This window comes from Trifolium pratense, linkage group LG1, assembly GCF_020283565.1.
Source record: "Trifolium pratense cultivar HEN17-A07 linkage group LG1, ARS_RC_1.1, whole genome shotgun sequence".
NCBI lineage: Eukaryota > Viridiplantae > Streptophyta > Magnoliopsida > Fabales > Fabaceae > Trifolium > Trifolium pratense.
In genome coordinates this window covers 8,858,674-8,874,216 of record NC_060059.1, presented here as the reverse complement: position 1 = coordinate 8,874,216, position 15,543 = coordinate 8,858,674, and the positions used below count along the sequence as shown (strand labels likewise).

Sequence of the window (15,543 nt, the reverse complement as noted above, 5' to 3'; positions counted from 1 at the left end):
ATAACAAAATTATTTTACAAACTACAAATAATAAAAAAAATATTTTATAATTTAGTTCTTAAAAAACAATTTGTAATTTATTTATTTATTTTTAAATACTTATTTAATTTTAAAATGCCACATAACCAATTTTTAATCAAAATATTCAACGGGGGGCTAGCAAATGCAAAAGGGGGTAAACTTGGGGGGCCAAAATCGAGCAATTGAAACTTGGAGGGCTAAAATCAAGCAATTGTGAAACTTAGAGGGTTAAAATCAAGCAATTGAAATGTGGGGGACCAAAATCAAGCAATTGTGAAACTTGGGGGGCCAAAACTGCATTTAAGCCTATTTTTAATTGTATAATAGTAAATGTTCTGGATATATCAAAATAGTCTCACATTGCTTGGTAATCGAGGCGCCTTTTCTACAAAGGACAAAATCGTGACGGGTTAGCCCCAAAGCGGACAATCTATCGGAGACGTGGACTTGAGGTCGGATTTGAACAGTAAAAATGATAAAAAGTTGATATTTTAAAAAAATTCATCGAGACGAATCCAATAACATCTCATATCATATGCTAATGTTTATTTTTATTTATTGGTTGAAAAATATGGTCAAACAAAAACGTATGAATAGTACGTAACAGTCAACTGGGTCACTCAATTTGAGACGGAGGACAAAGGTAGTACATTAAATGAGGGTAATTATTTTTAGAAAAAATACAACAAACCATTAAATTAATTGAATAGTTTTATTGTGAAGCGACAAATAAAAAGAACAATAAGGAGTACTCTCTCCAATTTTAATTATAAGCAAAAGTCAATTTTTCATATTCATTGAATAATTTATGTATTTGAACTATAATGTAGATCAGATACATTACTTTTTCAATGAATCTAAAAAGTAAACTTTTGTTTATAATTAAGAACAATAAGGAGTACTCTCTCCAATTTTAATTATAAGCAAAAGTCAATTTTTCATATTCATTGAATAATTTATGTATTTGAACTATAATGTAGATCAGATACATTACTTTTTCAATGAATCTAAAAAGTAAACTTTTGAAGCATTAAATTTCTTGTATTATTAAATGTTGAATTTCTATTTTGGTACTCCCTCCGTCCCAAAAAGAATGACCCAGTTGACCGAAACACGCATGCCAATGCATAACTTTGGCGACTAATATCTTTAATTGTATAATAGTAAAAATTATAAAAAATTGATATTTTGAAAATACTCATCGAGACGAATCTAACAACATCTTATATGTTAATATTTATTTTTATTTATTAGTAGAAAAATATGGTCAAAACAATATATATGAATAGTGCATATATTCAAAATGGGTCATTCTTTTTGGGACGGAGGGAGTATATCTTAACATGTGCCCTTAGGGCACATGTTAAGAAGACCTTTTTTTTTATATAGTTATAGACAATTCTTTTTAATAATATTTTAAAATATTGAATACATAATTTTTAAGATTATATTATTATATTATTTTGATTATTTTGATTTTCTTTTTTTGGATAAAGATTATTTTTGTTTTCTTAACCTTTACTTAAAGCACTTTTAATATTTCCTACTACTTCTTAATCCACGCTAAAAAAATTTAAACGATCTTCATTTTGAAAACGGATAGAAGAATAAGTAACCGGAAATTACCATAGATTGCGTAAGTAAGAAGGAGAACAATCATCGGTTTCTGAACCCAAATCCAAAATTTAAACGCTTTCCGTGTATATCACGCGCTTCTAGGAAAACTCTGACTTTTGAACAGTTTTAGGTTTAGTACTACTACCACTTTTTCTTCAACCCATGCAGTAAAAAAAATTTGTTTTTATTTAAGAAAACATACACCAAGACAAACCGTGTCTGAAACAACGGCGGTTAAAGCCTGACAAATTCCAACTTGCACCCGTTCTTCTATTTATATCACCCCCTCCCTGTTCTTCTTTTCTCACTTTCCCCTTTTTTCCTCTTCAAAAATCACTTCTTAACAAAATAAACTTCACATCACACAATCTAAAGCCCCAAAGCAAAAAAGGTAATAACCCATTTCATGTGACCATTTATTTCCTTTCCTCAATTTCAATTTTCAATACCCATTTGTGTTTTTTTTTGTTACAATTGTGAGATTTTTTTGTTTTCTATACATGGGTATCATCTTGTACTAATTTTTTTTGTTTGTATTTTTTTTAATTATTGATAGGATCATTGGAATAACCTTTGATATTTTTTTAGTTTAATTGTTATGCATTACACGTACATTCAATTATATGTTGTCATATCATTTAATGAATGTGACATATCATGTGTGTTTTTAACACAATACAAGATATTTTAATATTATTAGATGCATGTGTAAAATAACTTTAACAGTGCCGAAACACTGATTAAGAAAGCAAAAATAGTAACTTGACATTGAAACTTGTACAGTCAACTCTTCAAAAGTTTAAAAAAATATTAATATTTTCAATTCAAAACTTCCTTTGTTTGGTTTCCTTAGCCAGTACGTCGAGACACTGATTAACATGATTTTTTTTATATGAACATGAAGGTAAAATAAAAAAAAAAAAAAAATCCGTGAATGGAGGAAAGGAGGGGTGTTGGGTGTGAGGAGATGGGGACAGAGAGGGGTGGGAAGTGTGGGACATGTGGGTAATGTCTTAAAGAGAGGGGAGAGAGAGAGAGAGAGAGAGAGAGAGAGAGAGAGGGTAAGGGTAAGGGTAAAGGGTAACTAGAAAGAAAGAAAAGAAGACTTCAACATCACGACAGTAAGGATAGTAAAAGACAGCTAGCAATGAAGGAAGAGCCTCACCTACCAGTGCCCATCCATCACATTCTCTTTCCCCCTTCTTCTTCATAACACCCCCCCTTTACCATTTAAACCTTCTTCACTCTCCTCTTTTTCCTTTCAAACAAAAACCCTCTCTTCACTCAACACTACTCTATTCTCTCTCTCTCTCTCTCTCTCCCAAAATTATCAATTTTTAGTTTCAGGTTTGCTTCTCTTCATTTCAATTCCTCACAATTCTTCTTTACTACTGTATGTATCTAGTGTCGGCTGAGTTCAATTTTGGGTCCAACTTATTTTTTCCTCCCAATTCTGCCCTTGCTTTCTTTCATTATTAGTACTCATAAAATAAAATAGAATTAATTTTGGACCAGAATTTGTGTTTATTTTTCTTTGCTTAATTTTCTTCTTAGCTTATTTTTTTTTTTTTATAATTATGCAGGGTTTGAATTGTGAAGCTATACACTCTGCCCAAGAATTTACTCAAATTCAATAAGGTTAGCTGGCCTTCAATTTCATCTCAATTTTCAAATGTTCACATTCTATTCAATTTTCCTTTTTTTTTTTGACGCATTAAATTTTCCTTTTTAAACAAAGATATATGACGCAATAATGTTGATGTGTATCAATTTGATTTGGTGAGTTCCAAATAAAAAAGAAAAACGGATATTGTAAAAAGATAAACTTGGTAGCAAAAAATACAATTGGGATTCTACTGAATTAATTAATTGTATTTTTTTTGTTTGAACATTGAATTCATCATCATTCATACTTATCTTAAAAAAAAAACTTAAAAATTTTATTTTACCATATTTGAGTTTTCTCTCCTTTTATCACCAAAATTTCCATAAATAATTTTATACAACAATTAATATACCGGCATATTCTCATCACTCTATATAACACCCACTATTTGTGCCTTTTCTCACAATTTATACAATTTTTTTCTTCTACTTTTTCAATTTTCTAAGAAATTTGTCACTTGCAGAGAAAATGGTTGGACCAAACTTCATGGACGAATTAGACTGCGGCAGTTTCTTTGATCACATCGACGACCTTCTTGATTTCCCTGTCGACGATGTTGATACCGCTGCCGCTTCATTGCCGTCCGTCGCCTCTGTCGGAAATTGCAACTCGCTGGCGAGCATTTGGCCTAATGAGTCCGAGTCATTCCCTGCTTCGGACTCGGTGTTTTCAGGCGGCAGTGCTTCTGACCTCTCGGCTGAACTCTCCGTTCCGGTGAGTAATGAGTTTCTTAAAGGTTTTATTTTTTTGTCTAATGGTTAGAAATTTCACCTGGATAATTTTTTTTTTACATTGTTTGATTTAATTTAATTAGTATTTCCACCTGTATAATTTTTATTTTTTTTGGTTTTTATTATTACGTATAAATGATAAATGATTTTGGCGGGTTCACGTCGTTTACGTGAACTGTGATTATCAATCAAAGCCCACAGTTTCACATTAGCTTTGTTTGTAACCGTTTGATTATTTGATTATGACATCATACTAGTTCCGTGTACGGACCTGATTGTCTGTTTTGAAACTTTACTATTTTCCAACCTGTCACTATGCGTAACGGATATCATCAATATTTTCTTGGGGAACATTGCTTTATGTATATATTGTCTTTATTTCATGAATAATGAATAATACTCATAATAGTCCAAAAATATTTTAAATTATGAAGTTTGAATTTTTATAGAATTATAATAATAATTTTAGTCTTCAAAAATTTACAAGATTTTCGAGTACAGTGCTGTACATTTTTTGACCATTTTTATTTTGTTAATTTTTTATATGATTAAAGACATACTCTTTTTGATCATTTTTATAATAAATGATTGATTTTTTAGGTTAATTGAATAATTGATTCAATTTAAAATAAAAAAGATTGATTCATTATTATTGAATAATTAATGTATCTGATTTATATTATGGGTCAAATACATCTTCGATTCAATGAACCTAAAAAATTAATTATTTATTGTAAAAAATCAAAGGAAGTACATTTTTATAAAAGAGAGACTAAAAATTAATTAAAAAAAATAGATATTTATGAAGTTAAAAATATATTTAATTCGATTTTATTTTCTGAAGTTGGTCCAAAAAGTTTTAAATTTCTTTACTTCAATATGAAGATATTATTATTATTAATTAAATGACAAAATTTGTTGAAAAGGGTAGTTTGGTCACTTAAGATGGACACTTGATTGTGTCGGTGACATGTGGCACATCACTTCCATCCTACTACTCTCCAATTTGGGGGTGCGCTGTCTCAATTATTTGGATCATCATTATTGGATGTCATGTGATTTTGCATGTGATGATCACGTGATGTGAGCACCCACATAATAAATAAATAAATAAATAAATAAATAAATAAATAATGTTCCCTCAATATGGTAGTCAATCTAGCCAGTATCAACCCATATTTGATTTTTATTTTATTTTATACAAAGCACAAATTCAAATTCTTTATTCAATTTGAAGTGTAATATACCTTTTTTTGTGTCATTATGCTCTTATAAGTTGTATTCTTTGCTTCAATTGTCAACATGTGAATGACATTTAATAAATGCTTGTGTTATTGTCAAAAAAAATGCTTGTGTTTATACTTTATACTATTCCTTACACAATCCAATTGTTGTTGAAGAGTTTAATTTTAATATACTGATAGTGTACATGAGACGATTATGATTGACTGACGGTGTAAAACATTACCTTTTTGCTTAAGTTGTGTATTTTTGGTAAGAATGTGATTTTGATCAATGTCTTGTATTTATTATTATTACAGTATGAAGACATTGTTCAATTGGAATGGCTGTCCAATTTTGTGGAGGACTCATTTAGTGAGGGGAGTCTCACAATGAAGAAAGTGGAGCAGCAGCCATCATTCCCATCAATATGTGTCCCCAAGGAGGAGTCTGTGCATAACCAATTCCAGACATCAAGTCCAGTTTCTGTCCTTGAAAGCAGCAGTTCCTGCTCCGGTGGAAAGACCACAACAGGGATTTACATCCCTGTGCCTTGTGGGCGTGCACGCACCAAGCGTCCACGTCCTGCAACTTTCAACCCTCGTTCCGCCATGCAGCTCATTTCCCCTACTTCCTCTTCCGCAGGGGAGAATGTGCAGCCAAATGTCATCTCCACCAAGGCGGCATCTTCCGATTTTGACAGTTTTGCTGAGTCTCGAATTGTGGCCAAGAAACCAAAGCTAGCTTCTGGAGAGTCCAAGAAGAAGAAGAAAATCAAGATGCCACTTCCTGCTGCTGCTGCTGCTCCAGCTGACAGCGGCGATCAGAATGGTTCGCTACCTGTTAGGAAATGCATGCATTGTGAGATCACCAAGACACCACAATGGAGGGCAGGGCCAATGGGTCCAAAAACACTCTGCAATGCTTGCGGTGTTCGCTACAAGTCGGGCCGGCTTTTCCCTGAATACCGTCCTGCTGCTAGTCCAACTTTTTGTCCAGCTTTGCACTCCAATTCCCACAAGAAGGTCCTTGAAATGAGAGTCAAGGATATTGAGAATTCCGGTTTTGAATCACATTCAGCTGCCTCACCCGAACTCATTCCAAACACTAACAGCATTCTCGCCCTGGAGTACATTTGAAGGGAGAATGATCCTAGTTGGAGATTTGTTTCGTTGCCTTCTCTAGTGTCGCGTCTTATGTTATTTCTTTTGTTGAATTTTATTTCTTTTGGTCATTGGTTTTTGTACAGGGTTGGAATGGGGGATTAGAAGCATTAGATGATGATGATGATCATATTTTAGCAGTTAGAAGAAGATTGTTAATGAGAACAGAAGAAAAGGGGTTAGATGAGAAGTTATGGAAGTCAAAAAGGGTAGGGTCTTAGGCCTAGTAATTTTAGGTAACTTAGGTCATTAGGAGTTGGTGTCCCAGTTGTCTCTTTCTTTTTTCTTGGCATTCTTTTTATTTTTTCTATCTTTTTATAATATCCCTATCCATGGGAATTCTTTTTGCAGTTTATTTGTAGCAAAACTTCTGAGTTGAGTAAGAGACTTTAAGATTTGCACTTTCTTTGTTTCATTTCAATCGCTCTCATTGTACATATATCCTATACTAACGAACTTGGATCCTCTACAGATGCAACAGTATAGAGTTACTGCTGCAACCGTAGAGAATCCAAACACCTATACTAACATATATACGTCTTATTTGTCGAATATATTTTTGGAGTAAAGAGTATTTTGATGAATGAGTAAAGAGTATTAGATTCTTTGCATATTGCTTATATTATCTGTGGCTCAAGAAATGTACCATAAAATTAAGCAAGCATCAATACCAAACTTTTCTACTGTGCCATTAGGTTCTGAGTGCATAATGTCCAAAAAGAATATGCTGTTTCCAAAAATCAAAACGTGAAAACAGTGATGTGGAAGAAATATTTGAGTCCATTTAACAATTTCATCTATTGAAGTGATTATTACATGGATTAAGGATTTGACTACTTAACTAGGAAGTGGAGAGTACAGTAAAGAAAAAGACATGTTAGTTATCATTTATAATGCAAACTACTACTTATATTGGGAGACACCTAACAAACCATAAAGAAAAAAGTTGAGGAAAAGAAATGATGAATTCTTATTGGTATGACTTATTCATTACTTGTAAGGTAAGAACAATGCTTAATATATAAACTTAATTATGATTTGAGGTTCTTTTTAAAGGATTTGGCAACATGTCATGATCTCTCATAACTTATCAACTAACAATAAATTAAATAGTACTTTGCTGGTAAGCTCAATTAATTTCTCAAATGAATTTCAGTTGCTTCAACTTCTCAGGTGATATATTATTTCTGACATATACACCCCCCATTATATTTTTTTAAGACATATTACTATTTTGATAAAATCATAAAAGGACAAGTTACCTCTTCATCATTATACTTTTTAATTGTATTTATTTTTTTTGGATACATTTGTATTTATATTTAAATAATGTGTGCACACACTAGTCTTTGGCTTACATGCATGTTAATAATAATGTGCAAAAATTTGGTCAATTTAATCACCAACCATTTAGGTGTAACCAAATCTATTCTAATAATGCAAAGTATGTTTCAAAGTTCTCTATCATACTGAGGTAGGTCTAAGAAGAATGAGAGCAACTTCTTCCAACTCTTTGATTAAAAGATGACTGAATAATCATTGAACTTATTTATTAAGAAGTTGCTGTGGATTAGCTCTTCAATTCCTGAGATTACAAGTTTCCAAAAGTCAGTGAAAAACCTAAATCTCTAATAAAAGTTGATTGATGACTTTAAAATCAATTATTCAATAGATATGTTTTCTAACATGTCTCAAACAAAATAAGAGGAGTCTTGCGCTACGCACAAGCAAAAAATGTTGCGGTTGTAGTCACGCAACAAACTTTTATATTGCACGAAAATGCAAAAAATGTGTCCGGTCGATGTGGAGAAATTTGTGGTTGGAATTCCGTTGCAATCGATCAGCGCGCCTGCTCTAAATTTATCATAATCTTCAACAATTATATTTATATAATTAGCGGCTTTCAATCATCACTTAGCAAGTTAAAGATTATCTTCATTTGATTTGGTTGCTTGCACATGATCTATTTAGAAGCACTTTAATCATGTGGTTTTCGCTAATCTAGAACACGACGATATGGTTAAACTATTGGTTTGGTTATGAACAAAGTTTAAAGTTAAGGGTTTTTTTTCGGATTACTATCAATAGAGCCACCAACCAGTAACCACTCATATGTTACCTGATTTTCTTTTGGTTGGATTCAAGATGAAGGAAAAGTCATCTAGAGAAGCTGACTTGCCGGCCGACCACACCCGTCCGCGTGTTAAAGTCTTTTTTCTTATGTATTTTAAGACTTTGTTTTCTTGAATCTTAGTATTTTTTGTGTTTTGATTTAGTTGTGTTAATATAGCATTCATTTTAGCCTCTTCAACAACAATAAAAACATCTTCTCATCTCTCGTGAGTTAACATTTACCTATTCTTTTGATTTCGAGTTGTGTCGGATTCAGGATAGGTATACGGATAAATCTTTAAGGGAAATACAATGTTTGTGTTCACGAGTTATTACCGGAGGTGTTCAACATTGTTTGTGGTCTATGCATGTAGGTGACAAACATTCAACGATGATAATATTTGTGTAAGTTTTAACTATATTTTTGTGGATTTCCATCTAAACACATTCATCTTTTGGTTTATAATGAAGAACAAATCGAGCATATAACAAATTTTTTTGAGGCCATCGTATAAAAAACAAAAATAATAATAATAATAATAATAATAATAATAATAATAATAATAATAATAATAATAATAATAATAATAATAATAATAATAATAATAAAGGTCTATATGTGAGAAGAATGAACTAATGGACAAATGGGCTTTAATAACCCAAAAGGCTGAAATGGTAAAAACTTCTATAATCTGAAACATAAAAGTTTGCAAACCCCTTGATCATCTTTTAGCAAGACAGTCACAAATCACATGCAGTAAATCTTCTTCAAATAATTGAAGACAGACATCACAAATATGAATCTCCAATTTGCCATCATGTCAATCTTGACTTGGTTAGAAGTGGATCCAGGGTCGTCCCCAACTATTTGGAGAGGCCTTGCTCGAATATTAAAAACGGCTCCTAATAAAAAATGAAAAAAAAAATTATAAAAGTTTTTTTTTTGACTAAAAATAAAGGATATTCATTCATTCAAACTGATAGAGTACATCGATGTAATACAAATTCAAATTTACTAAAAACAAAAAGGATGAATCTGCAAACAAACTCACAGCATCCATGTTAATAGCATAAAACGGCAAATTACATAAGCCTACATATATGACTATATTGAAGTGTCTGGAATGTCCATGCCACCAGATCTGCAGCGTTGATGACACAAAAGTCGACATTGGATAGATTTGTACTTGATCGGATCTAATCATTCAACCTGAAACAAATGAACACCGCACAAAGACGGGAAAACAAAATACACCGCACAGATACGGCACAAGAATACACCGCACAAGGACGGGATAACAAATAACACAAAACCAAACAAATATGTGAAAAATCACACTTATTTAACAACGAGAAAGAAAAAACAATTTGGAGGGGTGATTTTAGGTCAAGATACTCTTTGATAAATTAAGAAGAAGAAAAAAAGTGACGGCTAGGGTTAGAACTTAAGAGATGAGAGGAAAAAAAAAAAAAGGAGGTTATACCCGACTCCTTTAAAAAGTTATTCTCTATTTAAATTGTAAACAACATGAAAAATACATAAAATAAATAATTATCATCGTACATAACGTAAAAAAGAGACGTCATAAACTCATAATCAATGTTTAAAATGACTAGAACTAAAATCATGCAAAAAAAAGACATTGTAGGAATTTGAACCAAGGATCTTGCACTAAAAATGTTAGAGGCTACCACTAGTTTATTGATACACATTTAATATTTTATGAACATTAAAAATATATAACTATTATTATCTCAAAATTTTAATCCTCAAAATGACCGATGAATGCGGGCCTGCCCTGATTGGATCATATACTCTAACTCTATGTTCTGAACTGTTACATTAGTTCGGAACGTATTTTTCGAACTTTACTCCCAGAGACAAAAACGGAATTTTGGAGGATAAGAGTAACGTGGGTGGGGGTGGGGAGAGAAATATTTGTTAAACGAGGCAATCTAGCCCAATGATATCGGACCCAACGTAAGAGAAAGCAACCCAACGATGGGCCTACGTTTTTAACTATTGGATTCAATTCCTAATTCTTTTGACTATTGGATATAGATATTTTCTCTTTAGGCCCCCCACGGTTCTTTTTCACCCTCTGGATTTTACTTTTTTGCCCTTCAATAAAAACTTCGGTTTCTACGAACCGAATTTTTTTTGCCTTGAAAAAAAAATTCGGTTTCTGTTAACCGAAATTTTCCTGAATTTGAACTAGAAAAAACTTCGGTTTCTGCAAACCGAAGTTTTTATCAAGGGCAAAATTGGAATATTAGGGGTATAAAAGATACATGGGGCCCCGGAGAGAAAATATCTTGGATATATCCTTTTGATCTCGTTGATAGAGTTTTTCATGCAATATTTTTTTTTACAAAAATGTGGGTTAAACCACGTTACTGGGCCTGGCTACCTCTTAGGAGATTTTTAAGACCCGACTCATCTAATTTTTTCTTTATATACTTCTATTCCATGAACTAGCAGTATATATATATACTTCCACCAAAATGATTTATTCATACATAAAAGTTTTTTTTGACAGCATTATATATAAAAGTTAACCCGACAAATTAAATTAAACGACAAATATACTTTCAAATTGGGCCGAGGCCCAATCCAAATGAAAATTTGATTAAAAAAAAAAGAAAAAACATTAACATATCCTCATCTCAGTCACACTGGAAGTCTGAAACATGTTCCTTGTTCGAATCACCACCCTTTGATTGCAATTAAGATGTAATTCAAGAATCATGTTGGGATTTGTGGAATCGAATAATCGTCAGAGTCTCTCACTCCCTACACCTCACCTATAAAAAGGTTTTCAGTGAAAAGTACATTTTCTAATTTTGTTTAAGTCTTTGGTTTTTTTTTTATTTAAATAAAGTCTTTGGTTCTTTTAATATCTTACTTACTTGAAAATTAGTGTCCTCACACTTAAATAAAGTAACACAGTTTCCTCCGCTATGATCAACTAGTTCTTTCCGTCATCAGGGATAGAGCTAGAAGGGGGATCAACAGAGACTACGGTCCCCCAAACTTTTTTTAAAAAATTATACTAATATGCTTATATATTTTAGTCTCTATATTTCTTTGGGTGAACTTTAAATGATTTTAAAGGGTGATGAATGAGTGAAATATAGAAATTGAGAAAATTATCTTCAAATGATAATGATTTGAACTTCTTATAAGAAGGGAGTAGAGAAAGTAGTCGTAGAAATACCCCTTAAAATGTAAAATACATTTCCACAACCATACATAAAGAAATTTAGATGTATTTGGTAAGAATGTACAAACTGAAATTTGAGAAGAGATTAACAATAAAATGTTTTGTTAATTTATTGATGAAGCTATTGAAAAATCTACAAGAGAACATATGACTCTATTTGTTAAATTTGTTGATAATAATAATAGATAATAGATTTGTCGAGGAACATATTATGTAATTATTATGTGCATTGTATGACTATATCCATCTGATCGTACCTGGTGATCAGAATAGATTGATGGCCGGTCCGTTGAGCAAGCTTCCACACCGAAGGGGGGGTTTGTACCTGCAGGCACTCCGATGCTTAAGTCAGCACGAGAATGAGAGAGATACAAGTGAAGAGAGAGAAAGTATGAATGCTAATGATTCAGAATACCTGGCTCTCCTGTATAGGAGAGCTTATATAATGCCCCCAGCGCTGGGCCAAAGGTTGGTCTATTGGGCCAGGATAACCGGCCCAATAGACTCAACTGCCAAGATAGTCCCTGTATCGTAGGGGAAGGCCGTTATTTGCCTCTATCTTGGTTGGAGCCGTTCCGCTATTCGCGGGTAAGGGATAGGCTCCGTGACAGCTATGGCTGGATAGAGGAGCACGTGTTAAACGTGCTGCTTAGCTGGTAAGCTAAAGCTGAATGAGTCATCGTGCACGGATAGCCGAGCATGTGATTAACGTGGAGCTAATCTGTTATGTCGAGCAGGACACGTCATTGGCTGACGTGTCGGGGAGGTATCCCCTTATTGGGCCATGCCCCAAATGTCGGGCATAAGTGATTGGGCCGGCTCTCGGCCCAGTCCAGAACACCATCAATTCAAACTTGCTCTTGTTGGATTATCAAAAGAAGTAGCTGACGTTCATACTTCTTTTCAAATTTTGAATATAATAGTCAATGTTGTGTTTTTTTTTTTTGACTAAAAGTCAATGTTGTGTTATTCTTGCAAAAACAATGATGAATTGCAAGTTGCATATGAAACTGAAACTTTTTGTTTCATTGAAATCGTTTGTTTTTTTTTTTTTTTTTTTTGTATATATTGTGCATTTTTTCTTTAGGCTAAATTGTACTTTTGGCCCCTTAAGTTTCAGAAAGTTGCGATTTTGGTCCTCTATATTTCAAAATAGCACTTTTGCTCCCCTAAGTTTCAGGAAGTTGCAATTTTGACCCCCTATGTTTCAAAATAGCACTTTTGGCCCCCTAAATTTCAAAAAGTTGCGAATTTGGCCTCCTATGTTTCAAAATAGCAATTTTGGCCCCCCTATGTTTACCCCTTTTGCAAAATGGAAGTTCAAGACACTTTTCTAAATGGCAGTTCAAGATACTTTTCTAAATCAAAATGACATAACAAATCAAGTCATTACATATATGAAGTCATTACATAATTAAAAAGACATAACAAAAAGCACGAAGAGTTTTCAATTTCCATTGTTTCCTATTTTTGGATTTGGAATTAGGTTATTTTTTTTACGTATAGTGAAAAATCCTTTTGAATAAACGTCACGAAGTATTTGGTTAATTCTTTAGGATTTGAGATTATATATGTGTGTTAGTGAAAGAATAAATTTAAAGCATGTGACTTCTTCCTTTTATTTTTTTATTCTTTTAGTTTTTTTAATTATAAGATGATAAAAAAATGTTGACGTGGCAGCTGAGTCACTTAAGTGACTAACTTTGACTCGATCAAAATTGATCTTTTGCAAAAGGGGTAAAGATAGGGGCCAAAAGTGCTATTTTGAAACATAGGTGGCCAAAATCGCAACTACTGAAACTTAGGAGGTCAAAATTGCTATTTTGAAACATAGGGGCCAAAATCGCAACTTTTTGAAACTTAGGGGGCTAGAAGTGCTATTTTGAAACATAAGGGACCAAAATTGCAAGTTTCTGAAACTTAGGGGGCTAAAAATGCAATTTAGCCTTTTCTTTACTAAATTATACTATTAAACTTAATCCCTTGAAATTGAACTCTTGACTCATCCCTGTCCGACGTTGTCGGTCCACTCGAGATTAGAATAATTAAATAAGTTAAAAATAATAATAAATTATACTTTATATACTCCATGTATATAATGGCAGTATATCTTTACAAGCTGGAAGGGGACTAATTAAGCTAATATGAAGCAAAGGTTTTTAATCCCATGCAGAATATAATATAATGGTTTACTTTTCCCAATATGATGAACAAATTAAAAGAAGCGATAGCTACGGCCACGGCCACGGCCAACGGATCAGCACTAGAGGAGCCTGCGGCGGCGTATTACCACGTGCACACCATAAATTCATCTTATCTTATGTTTATGCATCAAAATTTCATTCAGTGTCACATAATATATATAAGTACTATAGGCTAATATTACTCCCTCCCACACAATCTCATTGATTTAATCTTTTTTTTTTTTGGTTACAAATTTCATTGATTTAATCTAGTAGTATGTATAACAAATCATACATTAATTTTTAAAATAACAACTAAGTTTGAGCTGTAAATCAACTTGTTGAGACTCAAATTGATGAACCATAATTGAGTTGAAATATATATCAAATGGCCAGGGTCAACTAATGGTTACTGTGAATCAATCATACATAATGTGCAAGCTTAATGTCACAATGCAAGTTTAAAATATCTTATAAACCATTGGAGCACCCAATCCCAAATTTCTTATCCATTTGTAATTTTTTAAACCAAAAAAATAACTTATAATATGGAGAAATTATTTTAAAAAATTAAACAGAATAAAATGTCCAAGTATATTAAATTAAAGGTAGGGATTTGAATTCTCAATACGAGAAATAAAGTATTCGTAAACTCGGCCGGTAAGGATATTGTTGTAATTAATATGCAGTGAAATTCTAGATATTAGGCTACTTGACCACAAAATAAAAGTTTTTGGAAGCTCAAACTTTTTAAATTAAATTTAATATTTTTTAATAACAAAATAAATATATCTGGACAGCTTTCTAAATAAAAATCTAATTCAAGGTTGATTTCCTTGAATTATAAATTTTTAGCTGACTCCAAAAATCAACTAATCTCATGGAAGAAAATTACTACTATGTCACTTGTTCAATGTTCTAAGATGGCTACGTACCACTAAACGAATTTAAGTGTATGTTTAGATTCACAGTGAATTTAATAAAATTACGATAACATTGTGATTTTGTCAAACTAATGTGATTTCAAATATGCTACTATATACAAATGGTTTGAACTTGTTTTCACTTTAAGATAATTTTTTCCCCTTATAGGCAATTTTTCATAAACAAAATTACCAGATGTTCTTAATCCATGAGAGTATAATGGTTTGTTGATGATGAACTTTGTTGGCAACCTTGGCAGAATAAGCAAGACCGTGGTTTTTTTTACTTTTAGTTTGTTAATAATTAGTATTACTATTTTTATGTTGCTTCTTTTTTATTTTAATTAGAAGATCCAACATCTGAAATAGACATCACACCTAATGTAGGACATTGAAACCAACATAATAAATCCAATGAACATGACATAATACCTCAAAGTATGGTTTTAAATTCTTACCAAACAAACTAATTAGCTATAAATACATATGTTGAACTGCAACCACTTTTCCAGCCTCCCAACCTTCTGATGTGTGTGATTCTGCAGCATCAGGCAAACATGCTGTGAGTGTGAATAATATATATATATATATATATATATATATATATATATATATATATATATATATATATGAAGTTATTGTCTCAAGGACCCTATGGAATTGTTGCACGTTTCCTATATCT

The 15,543-nt window shown here is 32.2% G+C and overlaps 1 protein-coding gene across 3 annotated transcripts; it reads left to right on the top strand.

The window, feature by feature from the left end:
• Nucleotides 1–1,943: 1,943 nt before the first annotated feature.
• On the top strand, nt 1,944–6,820 carry LOC123919525 (GATA transcription factor 8). 3 transcript variants are annotated; one of them, XM_045971453.1, is made up of 4 exons: nt 1,944–2,029; nt 3,222–3,276; nt 3,768–4,018; nt 5,577–6,820. In XM_045971453.1, the coding sequence occupies exons 3-4, from the start codon at nt 3,773–3,775 to the stop codon at nt 6,393–6,395; spliced, it is 1,065 nt and encodes a 354-aa protein (XP_045827409.1). In that variant the 5' UTR covers nt 1,944–2,029; nt 3,222–3,276; nt 3,768–3,772; the 3' UTR covers nt 6,396–6,820. The 3 variants fall into 3 exon arrangements, with proteins under 3 accessions (XP_045827409.1, XP_045827419.1, XP_045827411.1); XM_045971463.1 differs by lacking the exon at nt 1,944–2,029 and adding an exon at nt 2,608–2,985; XM_045971455.1 differs by lacking the exon at nt 1,944–2,029 and adding an exon at nt 2,765–3,031.
• Nucleotides 6,821–15,543: the final 8,723 nt, after the last annotated feature.

Bases quoted from the DNA above. Each gene is read 5' to 3' on its own strand.
- LOC123919525 (XM_045971453.1), top strand. From the start codon at position 3,773: ATGGTTGGACCAAACTTCATGGACGAATTAGACTGCGGCAGTTTCTTT. The intron at 4,019-5,576 runs GTGAGTAATGAG...TTATTATTACAG, and splicing joins CGGCTGAACTCTCCGTTCCG to TATGAAGACATTGTTCAATT.